At 43.3% G+C, this 24,360-nt stretch overlaps 1 protein-coding gene across 4 annotated transcripts; it reads left to right on the top strand.

The window, feature by feature from the left end:
• The first annotated feature begins 763 nt into the window (after positions 1 to 763).
• On the top strand, positions 764 to 22,189 carry ANKEF1 (ankyrin repeat and EF-hand domain containing 1). Of its 4 annotated transcripts, none has more exons than XM_033055526.1 (10): positions 764 to 5,723; positions 11,094 to 11,480; positions 11,910 to 12,109; positions 13,124 to 13,273; positions 13,742 to 13,865; positions 14,725 to 15,328; positions 18,033 to 18,259; positions 19,468 to 19,631; positions 20,812 to 20,949; positions 21,943 to 22,189. In XM_033055526.1, the coding sequence occupies exons 1-10, from the start codon at positions 5,654 to 5,656 to the stop codon at positions 22,066 to 22,068; spliced, it is 2,190 nt and encodes a 729-aa protein (XP_032911417.1). In that variant the 5' UTR covers positions 764 to 5,653; the 3' UTR covers positions 22,069 to 22,189. The 4 variants fall into 4 exon arrangements, 3 of the variants coding, with proteins under 3 accessions (XP_032911417.1, XP_032911416.1, XP_032911418.1); XM_033055525.1 differs by having other exon boundaries at positions 14,725 to 15,520; XR_004417411.1 differs by lacking the exon at positions 21,943 to 22,189 and having other exon boundaries at positions 14,725 to 15,520; positions 19,468 to 20,308; positions 20,812 to 20,887.
• Positions 22,190 to 24,360: the final 2,171 nt, after the last annotated feature.

Below are 24,360 nucleotides of genomic sequence, written 5' to 3'. Positions count from 1 at the left end.
TGTCTGGATTAAGCAATGTGTTGTGAAATGTAGTGAGAGAGCTAAACACCAAGGAGACCTCAGTGTACCTGGAGCTCAGAAAGAACATATTGAGGCTTGGCTGCTATTGTAAGAAATAAGGTCTTGTCCTAGTTTGGAGGATAGGTGTCTGCTAAGAAAGGCAGGAGCCTCTCTTTGAAATGGAGAATGTAAACCCCCCTCCCTCCAAATTATTATAACTTTGAAATCAAGGGGCTCTCAGACAAAGATATGGGAATTAGGAATAACAGTTCTTTACTAGAAAAATTAAAATAGAAATACAGTACTACAAAGAACAAACTCCAAACCCTGACAAAGTCAGAGTACAACCTGACACCCCGTCAGGCAGGGTGTTGGTAGCAGTCCAGTTAAATGGTGGCTGTAGTCCTTTTGCAGTGACAGATGTGATTCAGTTGAAGCAGTGTTTTTGTAGAAGGTGCAGTTTCTCTCCAGAGGTCCAGTGGTGATGTGGAGAAATTCAGTTTCCCTCTGGAGTCCAGTGGAGAAAGGGCTCCCTTAGTGTCCCAAAACCTCTGTTTTATCTTGGTAAGAAATGTTGGGCTCTTCCCTCTGGCTGGAGCAACTTCAAATGGGACGAAGTAATTTTATCAGTCACACAGTGGGACTCAGTGGGCCATTAGCAGAAAATGACTTGTTGGAGGAAGGATGGGTTGTGAAAAGATAAAGAACAATGCCCTGCCTGGTTTCAATGGATGGCCCATTAGCAGAATATCTTTCACGGAGATAAGGATTACTGCCCCCACCCTCAACAGATGGTGATAGAATAGATACCTTTTATCACACTCTGTATTGTAACCCCGGACAGGTCTGAAGAAAAGAATACCTACTAATATGAAAGGGAAACATTAGTTATCCCATAGTTACATTAATCTATGAGAATAATTGATCATGGACATTAACACTCTCTTACTAATTGTCATGGAAAAGATTGCTGGTTTACACATACAATTTTAAATTTGACTTGGTTATAGTATGGCACAAAATCCAAGAACTCTGGGACCAAAAGATCCCAGAAGGGCTGGGATCAACGGTGGTGGCAGTGATAGATACAAGGCAGCAGCACTGAGCATTAGCTTCGCCCATATCAAAACAAAGACTCTGCTGTAAGTTGACACAGTTAACTTTTTCATCTGAAGCAGAAATTGCACCCTATACCTGGGAAGCCTTTCCTGACATATTTAATTTATTACTGAGAAAATGTATGCTCTCTAGGGGGTAATTTGGGAAATGTGAGTCAGGAACATAGGTGAGATGAGCCAACAAAGTGACAATTCCAGGCTCTCTCCTTGTACACTCAGCAGTGGAACAGCCAGTGCACCTGTTGGAGATTGTGGAACATGTTATTTCTCTTTCCAAATGCTGAACCCAGTCCTGGAGCTAGCATTGGCAAGAGGACAAGCCTGGGCTCCCAACTGTTCCACAGACTGTCAATAGCAGGATAATCAGATGATTATCATCCCTCTCCTCATTTAACCACAACTGAGCAAGGCCAAGCAAGGGAACAGGAATGAGGCTTATTCCAACAGAACCAATCATTTTCTTCTATAGGATTTCCCCCTGCTTGACCTCAGGGATTTCAGCAGCCGTGCATTGCTTTGGAAGCATTGCTTTCATGCTCTTAGCTGTTCTTTGTGCAGATTACCCTTCCTCACAGTCAGCAGCACTGGACTCCACAAGCAGCTTTGAAGCCCAGATGTTTCTCCATCAGGCCCAGGGTACATGTGCTGGTCCCTGCCCCCGAACCAACATCACTTTCTATTACACTGTCTCCCTTCTAGTTGCGTTTCTAAAAGCTGCTGCCCTAAGTTGCTGAGGCCCAGCACTGCCAGATCTGCCCTACAGACACAACTTCCAACTGGAAATTCTTTATTTGCATGTGATCAATATTTCAGTAGCTTCATGTAACATAAGATGAGAAAGACTCCAGAACATTTATTCCTTCACCTTGAAAACTGAGAACTTGCAGTGCATAGGATTTTAAACAGGATACAGTGACAGGGTGGGAACTGATGGGACAAATAAGGCAGTTTGTGTTTCCATTGCTATCTAACCATTGGCCAGGAAGCTAGCTGAAAACCAGCTGCAAAATGATCATCTTTATTCCTTCCCGTCAGCTTTTTAACATTATGATCTGCAGATAAAATACTGATAAAGAGAGTCAGATCTTGTTATTAATAGAACATCCCACTGAAGTCATCTGGTATCCTCCCACTGAGTTCTATGTGTTCCAATGCACAGCGTTGGACAAGTAAACATGAAAAGTAGCAGAAATAATTTCAGAATCCCTGGGCTTAGTAGAAAAGAGACCTTCATAGGAAATGGTGGTGGAAGGGGTACAGCATTCCCTCCTCCACAAGTGCCATAGGGCTCAGAAGCTGCAGGATCAGTAACAGAAGGTTTTAGTGAACAAACCTTGCTAACCAAGTCAGTGATGAACTCTGAGGACTCCCAGAGCTGTCAGCTCTTCAGTGAGCTCCTGTCCTGCTCTGTGGCACTGGAAAACTCCCCTGACCCTAGGGATCCCAGCTCTCATTCTGGCCCGTAGGGTACCTGGGAAGCACACCTGGGAGTGCAGTGTTGCTGCAGTTCCCCACCATCCCTTTTTACTTTACCACAACCCTGACTGAGGAGTGCCTCCCTCTTCCTCAGTAATTCTGAAATCACCTTTAGCTCAAGTCAGGTTGAAGTTCAGAGCCATACAAGAAGTCTGTATTTACAACATCCAAAAAAGAAACAGTTTTAGGAAAAAAATAGATTACAAAGATAAGAAAAACAAACAACCCCCCTTGCCAAACCCCACAACCAAACCTCTATTGACATTACTCTTATACCTGAAATACCCCTCACCCAAAACCCAGCTAACCTGCTGCAGACCCTTTCCTGAGACTGTTTTTCTATATAGCATTCATCTCAGCTGCACTCAACAGTGAACTTCTTAATTAAACACTTCAGCTTTTATCACTATTTGTCTTTGTAAGCCATGCTGACAATTTGGGATTTTTTTTCCCTTGAAAACAACCACACCAAAAGAGACTCAGCTTTTTTTCCCAAGACTCTGCCACAAGGACACAAAAAAAAAACCAAACACCAAAAACCAGGCAATCCTCAAGCCCACCTTGCAGCTAAGTCAGGCTGTCACAGCCCAACTCCCAGGCAGCCACCCAGCCCAGGAGTCCTTGTGGTGCACAGCCTCTCTCCAGAGGTCAGCTGTGGCACAGTGGCAGCATCCTTTAGCTTTGACATCCACAGAGAAAACTCAGCACAATCCAGAGACAGCAAGTGGAACAGAGAATGGCAGCTGGATTGTTCCACATGTTCCAGGAGGGACTGTGTAGTGCTCTCAGCCTCACCTTCTGCTAGCACCAAACAAAACCTCAAAACTTTTGTATTTTTGAATATTTGGAAGCACCTGTTCAGCAGTGAAACATTATCATGTGTAATTAGATGATTCTGGAGCTGCAAAATGAGCCTGTCAGTAATGGGGACTTTACCTATCATGGGGAAGAATGTATGTTGCAGGAACAATTGAGGTTAATGTTAAAGAGCATATAAAACAAGGGGGAAACATATGCTCCTCAGTAATAAATGGTCTTTGGAATAATCTTGATTTGGAAATCAAGATTTTCTGTGAGAGATGTTCCACGTGGGAAGGGAGGGGAGCTGTTTACAGCTTCCAGGACACACAGCACATCAGAGCTCTGGGCAGCACTGCCCTCAAGTGAGGACAGGCAGTGACATACCTGGGGTTGTACCAGAGCATGTGGACACTGTGTCCACATTTCTGCTGTGCCTCCCAGGTTTGGCTCTGGGAGCTTCACGGTATGTTCAAAGCTCCGGGCAGTTCACACCTTTCCTTCCTTAGTGCAGTTACATTTTTACCAGCACCATCCCACTTGCATTCCTGCAGAAGCTTGGCACTCCTCCAAAACTGAGCTGTCAGCCAAAAAGAGCCCAGTAGTTTGAGGTTTCAGACCTTGGAATAATTTTCTCTGGTGAGCTTTATTTATCTCTATAGGCAGGGAATACTCTGCATTTCTCTAAGAGGATTTTAGTCCTATTTATTTTGGAGATGTTGCAGTACCTTAATACCAGAGCTGAACCTCTCCTCTTGAAGCTGCATTGCTTTGAACTATCCAATATAGTGCTGAGCTGCTGAAAAAGGATGTTTTGCTACTTGCATCATGAATCCTCATTATCACTCTCAAAAAGCTCATGGAGAGCTGATCACCATGAGAAAATAAATCAACCATAAAAATCTGAACATATATACATGCAGTTACATGCACATTCAACCAAGTACCCAGACTGGTTATTGTCTGGTTATGGTGTTTCCACAACTTCCAGAGAAAAGGCATGCAGATGTTTCAGAGAGGATCTTCATGAGGATCTTCATTTTCATATTGAATTAAATTTCAAAATACGCGTGCTAGCTTTTCTAATGGGAATTTAATGTGTACTGCTCAACAAAGTGAAAAAGGAGATTTTACCCTGGGCCTTTGCCCAAGACGTGTGTCCTTATTTGTGGCAACAGCAAAAGCAAAACTCTTATACAGAATAGCCTGGGAAAGATCTACTGTGCCATGCTGCATCAGCCATTTAGTGTAGCCAAGGAGAAAGAGAAGGGCCTGGGTGATATGTTTTCCAAAGAGGAAAGCAATCCACCAAGGCATGGCAGTGCAACATCACCAATTCGCACCACAGAGTGCTAACACAAATAGCTGCTGTCCAAATGGCACTCCTTGAAGGGCAAAATAATGAAACTTTATGCTAAACCAATGTTTTCTCTTGTTGTGACTCACCACACAGTCCCATGGCTTTCATCAAACGCCTTTCCATCAAACGCATCCAGCTGTGTCACCACTTTCCTGGCAGAAGAGCTTTCACATCAAAAAACAAATTTAAAAAAAAATTTCCTAATGCTAGAGGTGATTTGCAAATAATTCAACAGCCAGGCTTGGCCAGGAACAAGACAGGCAGCATTGCTGCAGTTATCCCATACGTGACTACTGAGCCTGGCAGGAGCACTGAGGGCTGGGTTGGGGCAGTTGGAAATTCAGCACTAAAGGAAATGGACAGAAAGGAGATACATCATTGCCATTTTTCTCTTGTTAATACAGGTTTCTCTGTCCAGTCCGATCACATTTCCATCCAAGTTCATTTACATTATTGTGCTACACACACCCTGTGGGGATGGACGTGCAGTTGGGTGACACGCGGACCTTGCCACTTCATTTCTGTGGCAACTCCAGTAAAGTCTGGAGGTGAAAAAAACATACAGCGTTGCTTCCCATGAGGGAGGAAAAAAGGGCTTGGCGAGTAAGACAGCTACAAGAAAACAGAGCCCAGGACACCCAAGTCTTTCCTCGTGTGCCCGCCTCACCCCGGGCGGCTGGAGGGCTGGTCTGTACCGAGCTGAGGGGATCCGCCGGCGCTGAGGGGCCCGAGAGGACACGGAGGCACTGAGGGGATCCTGTGGCACTGAGGGGATCCTGTGGCATTTAGGGGCCCGAGAGGACAGGGAGGCACTGAGGAGCCCCGCCGGCTGAGAGGAAGCGGTGCCGCCTGACGGTTCCTGCCCGCCCGACGCCGTTGCCACGGAGACGGCTATGCGGCAATGGCGGCCGCTGAGGCGGGCGGGGATCCGACCGCGGCCCCTGAGCCCGCGACGTCCACCTGCTCCTCAGGTGAGTGCCCGGGGCTGCCGAGGGTCGCAGCCGCCGCTGCCGCTGCCGGGCGTGGTGGCGAAAGGACGGCGGGGCTCGGGACGCCGCCTGCCCGGCGCTGCGGAGGGGTTGGGGCAGAGCCGGCGGGCTGTGAGGGCTGAGCGCAGCCTCTCCGGACACGGACGCGCCCCCTCACGGCCCGCACCTCTCACCTCTCACGGGCAGTTACCTCAGTTTGGTGTCTGCACGGCCGGACCAGAGCGTCCTTGCCAGGGAACATTGTTTGGGTCATCACCAGCTAGCTCTCCAGCATCCTCCCGTTCCAGCGGTTTCTCTCCCGTTAAAGGCGGTCTCCTCTACAGGCCGCCGGTTCCTCTGAGTCGCAGTCCAGGGAAAATGAACCAACCCCGGATTTATCCCTTAACTGGCTTCCCCGGGGCCCTGGGCAGGAGCACCTGCTCACTCTGCTCCTTGTTCCTGGGCGCAGCAACAATTCATCCCCGACTGCACCGCACTCCAGAGGCTTTCCTAGAGCTCAGCTGTGCTCCTGGCTAGGAGTCACCCCCTCTGAGCCCTCTCCCTGCAAGTGTTGCTCACAAACTCGATTGCCAAGTGCTGGCTGGCCCCGAGGGCTGCCTGCTGCTGGCACTTTGGGCTCCATTACATCCAGTTTGGATAGATACTGAGGTGACTGCAAGTTGCGAGGCAAGCTGAAGACAAAAGGATGCACATCTTTTGATCCAACCCAGCCACAACCTCGGGACTGCCTGTACAGAACTCAGGACTGGGTCCCGTTTCCCAAAGGACTGGATCTGGGCTAAGATCTCCACACCACATTGAAACCTGCTCAGTTAACACCTAAGTGCCCATCGCTGTGCTCAGCTGTGCTTCAGCCCAAGGCAAAGCATTACTGGAGAATTAACACCAAAAAAGCATAGCATTATTGTCCATTCATGATACTGGAATTCAGTTTTAGGAAGATTTTGCTGCATCACTCCTATTAAACATTAGTCACAGCCAAAAATCCAGTGCAATTATTCACGTAAAGCTGTAAATATAGCATGGCACTGTTACCATATTGGTTCCTTTTATACTGACATTTAGGGTTCATGCTTATTTCTGTGCCTAGCGTGCAAAGGGATTAAATTTAGAAAGTGCTCAGCTATTTTCTCCCACTAAAGATGAAACACATGAAAATTTCGTTTACTGGTTTGTGAATAGTGATAATTAAAGGAATGTTTTGAACTGGAAATGTTGAAACTGAAAAAGTTTCAAACTTTTAAGGAGTCACAAGTGCTTCCAGCAGCAGTCAGGCACCAGGCTTTGACTGGAAGACAGGGAATGAGATCACTGGCCACCAGAACTTCCCTCTCTATCAATATACCTCCATCACAGCTTGGAAAGCTTTGTAGGAAAACAGGAATCCAACTAAAATGGGTTTCTTAATACCAGGTGTACTGAGAAAAGGATTACAGTAAATTCACGAATACAAGCTGCACTGAGTATAAGCCGCATCTCTGGGTGTTGGCAAATATTTCGTTTTTTGTCCATAAATAAGCCGCACCCGAATATAAGCCGCTCTGTCGTTCGCAGCGAGGACCCGCGTGCAATCAGTAACAGAACCGCGGGAGGGCGGGGTTTACTGGCTGAGCTAAGGCTGTGCAGGCTCGGCCCGCTAGGGGCCGCTGACGGGGCCAGGTGGCCCAGCCCAGTGCTGCTGCTCGGGGCTGGCCGCCACTGCCACTGGGCTCGGTCACCCCGGGTTGGCGCTGCCCCACGGTGGCAGGCAGGGACGGAGCTTCCCCCGCTCCTACGGCAGCGGCGGCGGGCGGGGACAGAGCTTTCCCGCGCCCGTGGCGCCGGCGGCGGGCGCGGACAAAGCACCCCGCCTCCTCCCCGAGCCGCGGCAATGGCTGTGCGGGGCTCCCGTCGGCTCCCGGAGCCGCGGCAATGGCGACGCCCCCCCCCCCCCCCCCCCCCCCGTCCTCCCCGAACTGCGGCAATGGCGGCGCGCCCCCCCACCCATCCTCCCCTGGGCTGCGGCAGAGGAGAGAAGAAGAGAGCTCTCCCGCCTCTCTCCCCGCCCCCCGTGCTGCCTGCAGGGAGCCAGGGCAACACAGTAACACTGTAACAATCGCGGAATGCCGGCTTTTACTGGCAGGTGCTTGGATTGGCGCCCTGGCTGGCATGTCTGGGGTTGTAAATGTCAGAAAATTATTCACATATTAGCCGCCCCTGACTATTAGCCGCACTTCCGGGTTTCCACCAAAATTTTTGTCAAATTGCTGTGGCTTGTATTCGTGAAATTACTGTAATCTGGATTTGAAATGAGTTCATGCTCTCCACCAAAACAATGACACATGCTGGCAAGAATGAAGGTAGTGAGCCGGTTATGTTTGTCAACAGATAAAATTATTGCTAAGCAAATGTTACAAGCTTGGGATTTGTGGTTACAGCTTCACTAAGCTCTCCCCAGAGCATGGCTGTCTCAAAGCTACACTAACAATCCCCCATTTTCCATTAAACCATCTGTTACAGGTGAAGTGATAAAAAAATCTATGAAGGACACAGGGTTGATATTTACTGACTGAAAATTGTCAAGATACTGCAGTTATATTTTCATTTTAGCAGCCTTTTTCCCCTTGCTTATAACTTTACATGACCCTGGGTAGTGTTTTCTATCCCACCTTTCTTTGATGCTGCTACTTTAGAAACTTCTAATAAAACTTGATCCAGTCACTTTCAACAAATGCTACAAAGAAATACTAACTGTAACAGTTAAAATGTTATGGTTTTTTTTCATGTAAATTGTTGGTTCTTAATGCTTTGAAGCAAATACTTTAAACTGAGTAAGGACTCAGTGGTGGCTTAATTATGATAACAACAGACTTCACTATGGTGATAAAAAATAGTTTCTCTTATGCTCATGGAAATAATTTTATTGCTGTGTGTGAAATGTTAAAAGAATACTGTGATAAGCATCTCAAAAGCACCAGAAAAAAAAATCTAATCAAGACTAAAATGGTACTGAATTGTGCATTACGGTGTGAGCAAAAATGAAAGTGTGCAGTAAAGTGTAAAGTGTGCCATCATTCTCATGTCCTGCATGGGGCAGAGGTTATAAGGAGCAAGTATCTCAAGGAATCTCCAAGATAATCCATGAAACAAATCCAAATCCATATGTATCAATTTGTGCCTTCATTGAAGGTTAGTTACTAGCAGGTTTCTACCAGCTGCAGTTCTGCTCATGTCCTGTGGCATTACTAACCTATGTCCGAAGAGAACGTCAGTGTTTGCTGCTTCAGGAGGAGAAAAAAAGGAAGAAAAAGCAAGTTTTCATCCTAAATGAGTTCCTGGAAAAAATGCTGTGCAAAATCCAGGTGCAAATCAGGAATAACAGTGGGAATAAAGTTTTTTAAAAGTAAGCTCCTTCCTGCTGCAGGATGCTGGGAAGTGGAGCAAAAGCCTAAGAGAGCATTGTCAGTTCCATCTAAATATCTTTAAAAACATTTCTTTTGCTGAATTTCAGTGGTGTAAGTACTTAAGAGCCTTCTCTGTGGAACCTTCCTTTTGCTCCTCCTCACAGCCCCTGCAGAGTTTGCATCACAACTTTTCCCTGTACTCAGTAGCCAGAAAAAAAACCAACTTCCTGTACTGAGGATTTGCTCAGAAATTGCTTCCTAAGGCTTCAGGGTCTAAAAGCCAGGCTCTGTAGGGACTCCAGTGTTCACTTCTAGCAGGGCATTACTCTGAAGTGTCCTCATTTCTCAGCTCTAAGTTTTAGGACTACAGTTGCTATAGGTGTAATTCCTGTCAGTGGGATAAAAATATCTGCATTTATTCCCTTTCACTGGACAATATGCCGCAGGAAACACAACATGGTAGGGATGAGAATGAACAAGTCACAGGTGACAGATTTAGGTTATTGCTACTTAAAGATTTAATTGTTTGATGTAAGAGTATACTTTGTTTATGATCAGAGTGAGAGTTCTGTAAGACCTAAACAGAAAAGGATTTCAGTAATGTCATGTTTAAATGAAGAATATCTGAGAGCAGCTGACCTATTCAGACCAGATTTCATTGCCAAGAGAAAGTCTTTGCATTTTAGTACCCACTTAAACAATTCTGCAAGTGACCAGCTTCTAATAACACCTTCACCCAGCATGGCTGGATGTACAGGGACGGAGCTGAGGGCCTTGTCTGGCAGGGAAAACAAGAGGGACAGTTCTCAGAAATCTGCCAACAGTTGACCTAATCTCTGTTCTAAAACCAGGCTGGACACAGAACTTCCAAAGAAATGAAAGCCAATTGCTTCAGAAACTACAACTGGCATGTACCTGTGGTACAAAAATTACCTCTCTATCCATTCTCAACCTGCTTTACCTTCCGTCATCTTTTTCTACTTTTCCTGCAGTTTTTTCCTTTCTGGAATGGGAGGTCTCACAAGGTCTGTTGGAATTGTGCATCCCTCTGCATCTCTCTCTGCAATCTCACCTTCTCACAGACATCCACACAGATGCTGAGTGGTCCCATTTACAGACTACATTGCAATAAATAAAAAACCCCATCAAACCAAACTCCAAGTATTCTCTAACAGATGTTTCTTCACCTTTTTGTGTTGCATTTCCTGTAAGAGGTCTGGATGACAGGCTGACCCAAGACTCGCTGAAGCTGATAGGAAGCTTCCCATCCACTTAGGAAATCTTCATAAATAGTCCCTACAATGACTGACCCTTCCTGACCCTCCAGCCATGAGTGCTGAGACTAGCTATAAGAGATTAAAAAACCTAAAAGAAAAAAACCCCAAATCATCCAGAACTGAGGCAAATTCAAAGTCCTGCACTGAATTTTTTTTCAAGAAGCATGTGATGCATGACCTGGAAGAACCTTTTCCCAGACCTGCTATCTGCATCAGCTACCCGAAAAAAAAAAAAAAGAAAAAAAAAAAAAAAAGGAAGGTGCTCAGGCTCTGATGAGGTGATGTTAGTGTCAATTTTATGTTTCAGCAAGTGCAAGTGCAAGTGTCTTGTGATTCTTTTTTCCCATTGAAAATGACAGATGAACACCCTCCCCTTAGGTGTCCAAGTAATTGTAGATTATAACAGTTCCTTAAATGGAGAGCAGTTACCCTACAGCTTCTTAATTTAATTTTCTCCTTGAATAGGACCTCTTCAGAACAGTTGGATGACTAGAAAAAAAAATTTTGCAAGGGTTTATGTAGTCTCTATATGTGCTGCCCATAATAAAAGATAAATTAGTTCAAAGCCTAGTGTTCTGTCAAGGTAAAGTGGATATTTTCATGCTGTGAATATGATCTGATTCCTGATTTTACTGGCATGTCATTATAATCTCATCTGTGAGATTACATGTTTTCTTTTTTTGTCCATGCAGAAAGTACTTCCTTGAAAGAAGACAATCTTTCCTATCCTGGGATGCTACCAGTAGATAAAAGGCTTCTAAACTTACAGATCTACAAACTTCTTCAGTGTGTTCATGAGAAAAACAAGGAGCAAATAGAAAATCTGATCCAGAAGGGATTCCCAGATCTCATTAATTACACAGAGCCTAAGGAAGGATATGGTGCCTTTCACTTGGCCTCCATGAAAAATGACATTGAAATGTGCTCCTTCCTGCTGGAACACGGAGCTCGTCCAAATGTCCATGACAAAATGGGACGCACTCCTGCCATGAAGGCAGCTGAGCTAGGCCATGAGGTGATTTTGGAATTATTAGTAAAAGCTAATGCAGATATGACTGCTGTGGATAATGAAGGGAAAGGTGAGTGAGAAGGAAATACCATAAAGCAATCCCTTAACTGTGTGATACACTTACTACACGTGATGTGTCTCAGCTGTGAAGAGGAACTGTGGTTGAGGGTTATCCTTACAGCCCAACAGAAGCTGTTGGACATAACATTATTTTCAAAATGAAAATAATTCTCTCTGAAGAGTCTAGGCCTTTAAATCATAAGTCTTCCCTTCCTTTTAAATCATAAGTACAGAGCTGAGAGGTAACCTGTGATTGAGAATCACATTCCTCAATGACCTGTGACATACTTAACTCTGGTTTTCTCCTCATGTAAAGACTAAAGTAGAAGTCTTTTTTGCATGGATACGTCCTCAGTGGAAGGGTCTCAGTTGCTCACAGCCTCATAACCCTTATGGTAATTTCCTTTTGCACTCTAATCCCCACTGGTTTCCTTTGCAGGTATTTTGTTTTACTGCCTTTCACCTACAGCACGCCACACCCACTGCTTGCAAATTGCCTTGGAATATGGTGCAGATGTCAACAACTGTACTACTACTGGGAGGTCTGTGCTTCTAGAAGCCTGTGAGCAAGCTCATAGGCTTAAAGAAATGTGCTTGATTTTCTTGGAGAAAGGAGCAGATCCCAATGCAAAAGACCCGGTATGAGCATTTCTGTAACTAAGAACAGATACAGGAGTATAGAATAAATACCAGATGAGCTGATACATTTAAAATAATAAAGCAGTGAAAATTGCTTTACTCTGTGGCCATACCTCTTCTCCTCTTCTGTACCACCCTTTTTTGGAGGAGAGGAATTTAAGTCTTCTTTTAGATTTTTGTAGGCTTAGAGTGAGTGCAAATATTTCCCCGAACTTTAATGTAACTGGGCCAGCTCTAAGGAACTGCAGTTCATTGTACTTCAAGTGGAGCAGTGCTGATTTGTATTTGCTTTGATGTGTCCTTAGATTTTCAGAGTTGAAATAATATTCTGGTGAATAGAAGGTAAGTCCATTAGGGAAAATCTGATGAGCAATCAAGGCAGGAATGAGACATGAGAAACTTTTTTCTCTTTTGTATGTCTTATTTATTTATTTATTTACTTCCTTAATTTAACAAAGGCCTAAAAGACTGGAACTCTGTGCTGTTGATAAATCAAGAAGCTCGACTTTCCCCTTAAATTTATCCAAAACAAACATCCATTATTATCTAGGAAAAGGCAGCATTAATGTATGAACTTTTCCTCACAGAACCATAGTGAAATTCCCTGGTTGCTTTGCCTTTCTGCATAGCACTCCTCCTACCATAGCTCCTTCTGCTCCTGCTTTCATAAGCTGAGGTGGTATTTTGTGTTAGATGTGGTAAATATGCATGAGAAGATGCCCAGAGAATAACGTATTCTTTAACTAAGGAATTGATTTTCATGGGCATTATTCAAGTGAGTCAAACCCTCAATGTACCTGAGTTGCTGGGATCTGACTATCTTAGCAGCACTGTGACTTGATTCTGAAAGCTTACCTGCAAGTATGTTTAAAACTATTAGGCTTGTCTCCTTTTCCCAGTAATAGCTAAAAGGAGACTTCCAGCAGTTTTATGGCAGCCTGGAACAGTCAGATCCTACTGCTGCATCCTTAGCATGCGGAACAAGCTGGGAACTGTTCTCTGGTTCCCCTGCAGGCCACGGGGCGCACAGCAGTGATGGAAGCTGCAAGGGAAGGCACTGCCGAGGTGGTGCTGGATCTGCTTCGCAGGGGAGCCGATGTGAACCTGTTTGACTTTGAAAGGCACAGTGCGGCACATTTCGCAGCCAAAGGAGGCTTTTTGGAGGTATGAACGTTTGTGGTGTTAAAGCATTGCTGCAAAGTTAAACCTGGGTGGGTTTTTTTGTTGTTACGGTGTTTTGCTTTGGGTTTTTGGAGTGTGTTTTTGTTGGGGCTTTTTTGAGTCCATTATCTCAGTTGATCAAAGCATAATGATAAGAAATCAAAAGCAGATTCTTTTTAAGTATCAAAGGGATTCCAGCAGAGATAGACTGGCTAGACAGGGCTTACAGTGAGCTGGCAAGAAGAAGGTGCTGTGTCTACAGCTACACGAGGTTTCTGTTTCATTAGTTAAATAAGCATAGTACTATAGAAAACATTAATGTTATGTGTGCATTCACCAGCTGGACATGGGAGAGAACTTCATTATTAGAATAGGAATATAAGATATTGCATTTATTTGTAAATCAATCTCGCATTTTCACATGGTAAGAAGCAGACAAGATTTTTGGTGGGACTCTGTTTGTTTTTCTAGATTCTGATGATTATTTCAGGTTATAATGCAGACTTGAAACTGATTGCCATGAATGGTAACACTCCACTTCATTACGCTGCAGAGGGAGGATTTGCAGATTGCTGCAGGTATATAGGACAAAGAGGTACATTAAAACTAAGTTACTTTGCAACTGTTATTTATATTTCTGTGCTAAAGGAAAGATTTCATTCGGGTATCTCTGAAAGATTTGACTCTTGGGTACCCTGTGGTACCCAAGAAAAAATTCTCATTCAAAAGGGCCTAACAGAGGCTTTTATCTCATGTGAATGAGAAAACATTTCTCAAGGAAAGCAGCAGAAACACCAGGAGTTTTTATAACTTAGTTTTGGGCAGTATTAAGTGGTTCTGGGTTTAGTTTGGTTTAGATGAATTGTATTGAAACTTCCAATAGAAAATAAATTTTTGATTTGATGATCATTAAAAAAAAAAATCTCTTTGCTGTCATGAGGGAGACTTCATGCCCCTGGGTATTGAAACATGCCCTGAAGCAGATGTGATCCTTTCCTGATTTGATTAGATGATCATGGCACTTCAAGCTTTGATCCAAGAGGACCATGCAAAATCCCACATTCTGTTCTTGTGATCAAACAAAACTTGTGATCTCGCCAAACTGTAATGTTAGGGTATAGAAATAAGGGACACTTTAATCTTAGCTTGCTTCTTAACCTTGCCCGCCACTTCAAGTAAAAATCAAAAGTTTCCACCAAACTTCTCTCTTTTTATACATATTCATGAGTGGATGAATAAATAGAGCATGAGTTGCTCAATGCTTCTCCCTTTGGGAAAAAAATACGGTCAGCCTGGGATCAATGATGTGGTTCCACCTACCATTGCTAATTACAGCTGAAACAGTATAAAATTGTAGGCCTATGCCAGTGAGTTGCCTGTGTGTTACAAGTACCTTATATCACATAATTAGGAATTCCACTGCGCTTTTAGTCAAATTGTGTTCATATTTCTAGGCTGTGATCCTACATGGTCAAACTTGGTGCATCTGACCCCGAGGGAGGTTGCTAAGAATGGTGGGTTTAAAGCAGCAGCAGCAGTGTTGCGCAAAGCTGAGAAAGCCTTTAAAAAACCAAATGAGATCCTTGCCTGGTATCTGAAGGTGTACGACTGGTCCTTGCAGCACGAGGACGCCATCCGCAAGGAGTTGGAGACTGAAGAAGAAGGAGATGGGATGGTATCCAGAAATGATTTTATGTCACTTATTAGGAAGCACTGGGGCACTGTGGACGAGGAACAAATAGAAATTCTTGCTAAAATGCATGAAGAATCCTCTGGCAAGGTCAGACTTGATGACTTTTTTAAAGGCTCAAAGTACTTGCAGAAAATCTTTCTGCTATCATCCTTTGGACCCAAAGCAAAGAAGAAGAAGAAACCACAGAGAAAAAAAGGCAAAAAAGGCCTCCCTGTGCCGATCTGTGTAATCCCGAAGAGTGAACTTCCTCTTAGGGAAGATGGTCTCCCTACCTACATGGTTGAGGCTGTCCCACGCATTCCTGAAGAGCAGCATTTCAAACAGGACCACCAAGCCACCCATCCCATGCTCGATGACCGTGTCTGGTACGTAGAGGAGCCAAGAAAAACCCTCATGGATATCAACTACCTTGTCAAAAAAAGAGACTTTGTGTCTCTGCAGAAAGCCTTCGACGCGGGTGTGCCAGTAGACATAAAAGATAAATATTACAAAACACCTTTGATGGTTGCATGTGCAAGTGGCAACATAGTTCTTGTGGAGTTTCTTCTGGAAAAGGGGTAAGATAATTTCAATTTAATTGCTGTTTTGCGAAGGCTTTCAAAAGCATAAATATCCAGAAAATATTTGGATGCAAAAGGCTACGACTTGTTTTTTGCTTACATAACATTTAATATTAAAGTCAGTTCCCTAAGATTTCAAGTCATAGGGGTTAAGTTTGTTATTTTTCCCATTGTAGTAGCATGGAAATGAAAACAACCAAGAGATAAGTTCCCCAGCACTGAAATTTTGGTGTCTGGACTGTTGACATTTGGTCAGCTGCAGAGATCATACTCATATCTCAAGTAGTGCATCCTCACAAGCAAAATCTCAATACTGGGGAATGATTTTGGGGAAATATGACTCAAAGGATTTACCTGAAATCATCAAGGTGATCCTGGACTTTCCTGTTCACATGCCTGGTTTAAACCTTCCCTTTCCTCTGCAGCTGAGGCAGGCACAAACAGCAGGATTTACATCAGAAGTTCCAGCTACTAATTAGCCTGCTCCTCATTTTAGAAGTGCTTCAGCAATTCTGTAGCCTGCAGAAAAACTTGTGAAAAAGCTCAATGACAGCTTAAAAAATGAAAGCAATTTCAGAAAGATTCAGTCATGCTTGTGTAATAGCATAATCCCTTATTGTCAGACTGCTGTGGTCCTACAATCCTTCACGTAAATGCTTAAATGAACATTTTTCAAAGATTTTTATGTTAATTTTGTTCTCTCTAGCCATAGAGTGAATTCATGTTCATATTCATAGCTCAGGGAAAGTGGCTGTAGTCATTGCTGTGACTCCTGCAAAGACTAACAACACATGCATCTTTACACACTCTGGTAATTACACTGACATTCCTGGAGCATATGGAAAATTGTGTAGTGTGTATATTCAGATTTTCCAAAGATAAAGATGTAAGAGCTACCAAATTAATCCACCAGATTAGTCTCTACTCCTTTTACCAAGCAGACAGCACTGCAGTCACATAATATTTAACAATAAGACCTAGAAATGCAGTACCTTAGCTGAAAAAAACAGTACCAGTTTTGAGATTTTTTTTCAATTGAAGTGAAAATGCAAAGATATCAGTAGCATTTAGGTTTGCATCTCTCAGCATCATGGGCTTGCAGTTTGGCACGAGCATTCAAATACCTTTTACAATAATACCTTTTCAGTACAGAACCACAAATCCATACTGAATACAAAACAAAACATTTATCCAGATAAATGTTTCACATTTATTAGGTTTAAAATTAAATTGGTGGTATCTACTTTCTATCTTCCTCAGAAAGAATAAGAAGTAGTTGAAATTTGATCTGATGTGAAATCCTGTACTCGATGGGCAGAAAATGCCGAGGAATTTTTAAATCAGTGCTGCATTGTCCCTGTTCCCATTGATTCTTTCTAATAGAATGAAGTTAGGAAAAAGGGTTCAGGGGCAGACAGAGTCTGAGTGCAGGCAAAGAGGTTGGGTTGAGAGAGAAAAGTGAAATAACGGAAGGAGCTTATTTTAATGATAATTAAAACAAATGAAAACTGCATATGAATAAACCATAACAGCTTAGTTACTGAAAAATAAGAGAGATAAATGTAGTAGGTTGGGAGAATTTGCTGGACTAAGATCTCATCAAAGGTAGAATTCTGAAAAAGATAAAAAATTTAAACAAGGAAAGAAGAACAGATGAATCTGTGCTTTTATCTAGACAATCACCAGACCAGAAGAGCAAACAGCTATCCCTGGAAGCAGCTTGTTTCATAATATTTCTTCTTTCTCCCTTCCTCCTTGTATTTTGGGAAGAGAGCAGCTTTTTTTGTCCACCAAGTAAGTGGGACAGTGACCCTAACTCCCTTCAGGACCTCTAGGGCTGAATGCTTTTCCTCTCAACTTCATCCAGAGGCAGCATATTGCAGGGCTCTCCCCTGAACTATCACTTGCTTTCTCCAGAACATCCCAGTTTTAATGTGGGAGCAGAAGCAGTAGCAGCACTGTAGCTGAATAGTTTTTCAGTGCTCAGATTCCCAAGACAGACCTTCTGTAACTCGTTTGTTGAAGGGGGAAGCCAATGCAGAGAAATGAAGCAGGCAGAGGGCAGCAGCACTGAAAGGAAAGGTAAACCCTTCCCTCTTGCGCAGGCAAGCTCTGCAATGCTGCCACATGTCCTGTAGCACCTGCTCTTGGCCCAGAAGTGTACTTTTTGAATTCCTTCATCTGCTTTCTGCCATTTTCAGTGAAGCTGGAGCACAAACACTGGCAGCCTTTTACAGGACTAAGGTGTTTGAATGCCTGTACCCATGTGTAGGACACTGATGGCTTGTGGGGGGGCATAAGCAGCACCCAGGCACACTTACAATTCCTATTCCATGACAAGTTCAGGGACTCAAATGGTTTCTGAGTAGCAGTAGCAATATGAAAATAACTATTTACATTGAATATGCCATTGCAGTGGCCAGTCCCAGTTGATTGCACTTGAAGCTGGGGCTCCTACTGTAAGTACTTGACAACTTCAACTGCCACAACTGCTCTTATTCCTGTGCAGGGCTGATGTCAATGCAACAGACAACTTCCTGTGGACTCCTCTGCATCATGCTTGCTATAATGGACACCTGGATATCACTGAGCTGCTGGTGAAGGCTGGAGCAGCTGTGAATGCCCCTGCAATAGGCAATGCCACCCCGCTGATGAGAGCCATTGAGGCCTGCAGGCTGGACATGGTCTACTTCTTAATCACTGCAGGTGCTGATGTCCAAGCTACAAACAGCAATGGTAAATAGCAGTGTCTCCAAAACAGGCTGTTTCTTTATTAAACACTTTGAGAAATGTTCTACATTCAGGGTTGCTGTCAGGATTGGGATGAAGGTAACAGGTTCAGTTAGTTTTCTCCAGTCTGGAATCATTATTGAAAAAAAGTCACCTTTCTTGGGCTTTGCATATCTAGAAAATGAACTAACATGATTAATTACTCAATTCAGAAGACTGTTACTCCTCATGAGATCCATACAGAGTTATAAGTGGCTTTAATGAAAACATTCTATCTAGTTATTATTATTTGAGGGGAAATTTGATTTCAGTTGTGTCTCAGAGTATAGTCTGCCACTCATTTAAGTGATTTATTTTTAGCCACAGGCAGCCCTGGTGAAAAAACTTCCTTGCTGCTCTACTTGTAAACATAACTCCTGAGAAAAAAAAACTTAACAGAAGACCAAATCTGAGCTGGTACTGAAGTGTTACCTCCTCAGAGCAGCTCCTTTGTTCAGTATTATTTCCACTGTCTCCAGAGTAATTTAAAAGTTAACATGCCTCACCTTTCAAGCTCTTGCTCTAACATAGGAAGCAACATTATTACACAATGAGACTTTCCTTGCCAAAATGCCTAGTAGTGAAACCCTGCTTCTAGAAGGGATGTGTATTCCTTATTTTTTATATCATGTGGAGTTCTGATCCACACAGCAGTTCAGTCTCACAGATACTGTACAGCCAGAGTCCCATAAGAACCATTTTTCCTTCATTAAACACTGGAGCTGTTCATTTACACCACAGGGCTTTCCCTTGACAGCCACAGAGCAAGTACAGGCGGAACAAGATGGCTAGCATAGTGCAAGGTCAGGAATGCAGACCATGTCCTAGTACTAAATGCTCTCCAGCTCTCAGAGATCAAAATGACAACATGCAGGACCAGTGTATTAAGCTGCAAATGTCAGAACATTAGGAACAAAGTAGGCAGTACAAGAATTCCTGCAATATTTCTGCAACATTCCTGCAATATTCCTTTCAAGGCTCGTTTCTGCCAGGTCTCATTTGTGCAAGCAGTGCTGATGACCTCTGGTCTCACACCAATGTCAGACACGCTGCTGACACATGGGATGGGTAATAAATTACTGACCATATTAAATTCAGTTGATTGTCCAGTTGCAATAAACCAGTGCTGAAGTTAATTTTCATGGTTTACAGATATTTATTTTTTTTAAATACAGGAAAGAGTGTTCTTGATCTTGCTCAAATATTTCAAAATGCTACAATAATTGAACTGCTTGAAAATCAACTGCAAATTTTGGCAGAAGAACAAGAAAAAGAAGAAGCAATGGCAGCAAAAGGTGGGAAGCCAAAACCAGCAGAGCCACCAAAACCTGTGAAAGAGGTATGAGAGATGGTAACAAAGAACTGACTTCCTAATAGTTAGCCGGGAGCTTCTTTCTTTCCTTTTTTTGCCACCCATTTCCCTCTAACACTGTAACTTAGGCAGCTTTGTTAAAGTGAGTATTTTCAGATATTTGTGAGTATTAGAACTTGTGCATTGGTTGAAATTTGTCTTGCTAATTATGCAAACTTCATGTATTCCCCAGACACGCATAAGAATGATGTCTGTACCATTGACAGGGCAGAGAAAAGGATTTCCTTTTCTTTTTCCCTCCTCCTGAAGTATATTGCTCACCCAGCTCTTTTGTGGTAATTACTTTATAACTGGTAATCAAAATTTCTTAAAGGGAGAACCTATTTTTTCACAAGATAGGAACCATACCCTTCAAACTGGTAAAAAGGTTTTTTGTTCTTCTAGTTCAATTCACTGAGACAATACCAGGCTTGTTAACTTCCTGTTTTCCATTTTGTCCCATGTTCTTCCTCTTCCACCATTTACCTGAGTTCTCTTTCTCAAGTTCCACACTGATGTTTGCCTGTTTTATTTCTGAATGCTTTTCCTGCACCCTCTGAGAGCCTTGAGCACCTCAGCATTACCCGATTCCCAAGCTGACATCAGCCTCTGTGACTACATCTGGGTTCTCTTGCTGTGGATGAGACCTTCCTGATTCACCAGTGGTACTTGTTAGTCACATCCAGCATGCTATTTTTAGGGAGAAGATGCAATTGCATCTGCACGGCTGGAAGTGTCCTTCAGCTGCCCTGGACAGTGCAATAAATATGTCTCAGTAGCTAAATGTTGGCATCCCCCTTTCACAAAGGTTTTGAATGTCAAGGATAGCACAGGACTTTCAGAGGCAGGAGGAGGAAACCTTGGGTGCTTGCTTATTCTTCACTTGGAAGAGGATGGGATCACCGGTGGTACAAGGTGACTGTCTTGGGAGTCATAAAGAGTAGTTAATGTTTTAGTGCCCAAGGAGGAGAGGTGCCCTTTACCTTTCAAAAGGTTGGCCCTTGCAATTTCTGATTTTTTAAAATCAGCTTTGAGAAAAACAGATTCTGAAAAGATTAAGACAAATACTCCCCCATCAACATTGTAGCAGAGTATCAGAAGATGCAGGATGCATGCCTTGCTTCTGAACATGACATATTGGTATAATTGCTACCTTCTTCCCCTTCAGCCTGAAGATGTATCAGAGCCACCTGATGAAAACCCTGTTCCTGAAAAGCCAAAGCGTTCCCGTAAGGACAGTTCTGCTTATTTGAAATCTTTGACAAAGAGAGAAAACGAAAATGACATCTCCTTCAGGCCCAGAAAAGTATGTATGGCAGCAAAACATGAGTGAGGTAAACCTTGCTGAGATCAAAACCCAGAACAATCCAATGAAATTTCCACCATTCAACTAGCTTAGATGTGACACAGCCTGGAGAGGTTGCCACCAAACAACAGTAAATTAAAGAGTTCATGGATGTGTATTATATAATAACACATATATTTATGGAAATCAAGCTCTTATCAGGTTTTAAAATATGGTTAGAGTGGAGCCACAGTAAAATAAAAATGCAACCACATTTATGATATGTATTTTTATACTCCTGCTTTTAAAAGATAGGAGTCTATTTGCATAGCAGGGGTATCAACTTCTAACTTGCCCTGTTGATTAGTTATCACATGATGACTTTTGTCAGTGACAGTCACTGAACTAGATGGATCACAGCACACTAAATGTTTGCCTCCTAGAGTTGGAATAGTGGAAATACAACTTTTCTGTCAGGGTCTTGTTAATACATGCTTAGAAATAACTGAGAAACAGAACAAGACAATCACAGTGAGGTAATTTTTGTAATATTTTTTTCTCCTTGAAAAGGAAAAGAACACTGCTGGCTGAGCAGTAGTGTTTAGAGTTTGTTTTTTATTTCCCTAACCCTGATTTGTGCTAGTTTCTACAATGGTCTCAGAGGACTGAGGCTACACAGCTGATGACTCTACAGCTAATTACTATTTTCTGCTATGAGGATCGTGAACCCAAGTCAGTAATTTTGAATAATTACCTTTAGATCTTATTTCCCACATTATCTGTAATCTGAGTCCATGGCATGTTATAGATTGGAAGTGACAACAAGAGAATGCTCTGTTTATGCACACGCAGATGATTGACCTGTCTTCTGCTGAGAGGCCACACTGCTTCTTTCCTATGTCTCATAGTGGGAAGGAGTGCTAGAACATGGCTCTCTTTGGCTAACAGTATCTTCTTAGTGCTTCTGTTGCAAAAGTCCCATCCAAATTAACTACGAATACCTTTATTTTGTAGATATGGAGCCCTGATGCCACAGCAATACAGCTTGCAGAAAGGCAGGAATTAATCCGTGAACACGCTGCTCTGTATGGTCACATGGAAGATTTTACAACCCTCTTCAATAGAAAATTTAATAAGTAAGCACAGCATTTGGAAGAAGCTACTTCAGTATATGTTTTGAGGAGACAAAGGTGTAAAAGGCTACTCCTTTGCAAGGAAGGAATCGTGCAGTGCTCAATAAATATATCTCAGTTGCCATAAAAGAAAAGAGTATCAAGTTTTTCCTCTATAGATTATGTTGCTTACACACCATCTTTTGTTGAGGGCTTAGTCTGGAAAAAGATTCATCCTCATGTAATTCTAAGTCTTGGAGCTAACTCAGTATACTTCATGGAATAGTCACTGTTGTGACACACAGGTCCTTTGTAAAGGTGTGGCTTTATAAGGCTTTCTTTATCCCAACACAAAAATTCCTCCTGGAAGGTACATTACCCTTCTACTCTAAATATATAGATATGAAGATGGCATTCAATTAGCTAAAACAGCAATGTTCTGAGTTGTCTGCAGAAGCTGTTAACAGAGAGTTCAGAATTTACAACCAGGACTATCACTGCCTAGTGGATTTCTTTCATGTTCTCCCATTCATTTTTCAAAGTGCACACAAGACCCGAAAGTGCTTCCACCCCAGCAGGCACATATTGTTTTCCTTCTGATTTCTTGAAAGGATAATAATCTCTATTTAATAATCTGTAATCCATCTGCCATGTCTCCCACACACCATGGTTGTTCTCTGATGAAGCAAGGGTCTTGTAGGGAGTGCTGATGGAGACCTGTACTGCAGAGTTCCAAGCCACTAAGATCATCAAGTCCAAACTTTGACTACTGTGTCAACCAGACCATGACCCTGAGTGCCACATCCAGTCTTTCCTTAAACACCTCCAGGGACAGTGACTCCATCACCTCCCTGGGGAGCCCATTTCAATGTTAACCCTTTCCATTAAGAAATTCCTCCCAATGTCCAGCCTAAATATGTATCTCTCTATCCTCCAGGTAATTTTTCCTAGGATAGTCCAATTTGCCAGAGGGGGTTATTAACAAACACTGCTCTGGGGCATCCAAAATTGACATCACATTCATTGTTCCAAATTTTTTGCTTCTAGCGTCTTTCTGAGAGATTTATTTTGCTCTATCACCTCCTGAAGGACCAATTGAAGCAACTGATTCATTTCCCATTGCTTCTGAACCACTTCTGGTTCAGCAGTTCCCTGTGAGCATTCCTGAGAGCTGCAAAGCTTTCACCAATAATGACTCTCTGAGAGTTGTCCTGACTTTTCTCCTGGAGAAGAAGGTTCCAACAGGTCTGGATGCCACCAAACACTCCACCCCATCCAAAGGACCCTGTCTGTGATGCCAGTTTAACATTATGACCCACCTCTGAGGCTAGGTACCTGAGGCTCTTTTTAATATATCCCTCAGGGGGAATCAGAGTGAAATGACACTGAATGACCAGTGTCTGATTTTTATGTGTCAGCATAAAACTTCTGCTGGCTGCAGATGATTGTAAATAAAACAAAATGCTTCAGTTAAGTCATAGAAGGCAGTGTGAACAAGGAACCTATGAACAATTGTAAATGAAACAGCATCTTTGAAAGAAGGAGCAAAGGGGCAATTTGCTGAGCAGTAGCCATCAAAATAAAATCAAGCAGCAGCCAGAAGTTATACTGTAAGGTAAAACTGTGTTTCTGGAAGAGCTCTATCATGGAGATTACCTAGGACAGTTCAGAGTCTTCACATGTCCAATGAAGTTTTTTCTGGTTCTTAGTATAAGGTTGAACAGCACACCATTCCTTGTGGGATTCCCCACTACCCGTGTCAGGAAGGGATCACCAAAGCTGTCCAGGAAACTCCTGGACTGTACTTTGCTGTGTTGCTTCTCCAGCAGCTGTCAAGATAGTTAAAGTCCCTCACAAGATAGGAGAACCAGGACCTGTGATACTGAGGCTTCTATGAGCATCCTGCATTATGACATCATAGTGGTGATGGAATTAGGAGGCCATGTCCTGTGCAGTATACGCACTGTGGCCCTTAAGGGATGGGGAAATAGGAAAACACTGCTTGGCCTGGAGGAGGCAGAGCCACCCACAGCTTCTCTCACCATCAGACTACCCTGGCACAGTCTGACACAGAGAACAGGACTGTGGGCATGCTGCCCCTCATCCAGGGGCAATACTCGAGTAGGTGACATCCCAGTTGCCCCTGGGCCAAGGACAAGGGAACAGCAGGGTATCCCAAGGCTGCAGAGGGCAGAATGGATGCTGGCAGAAGGCTTGGCAGGTCAGGGAATGCCATGTCAGAAGCCCCAGACTTGGTGAGGCAGAGGCAGACAGGTTAGCATGTTCTCCTCCTCCCTGCCTGCCCTGTGGGCATAGGGAC

This window comes from Catharus ustulatus, chromosome 3, assembly GCF_009819885.2.
Source record: "Catharus ustulatus isolate bCatUst1 chromosome 3, bCatUst1.pri.v2, whole genome shotgun sequence".
NCBI lineage: Eukaryota > Metazoa > Chordata > Aves > Passeriformes > Turdidae > Catharus > Catharus ustulatus.
The sequence above is the reverse complement of the archived record's forward strand: the minus strand, read 5'-3'. Positions and strand labels throughout refer to the sequence as shown.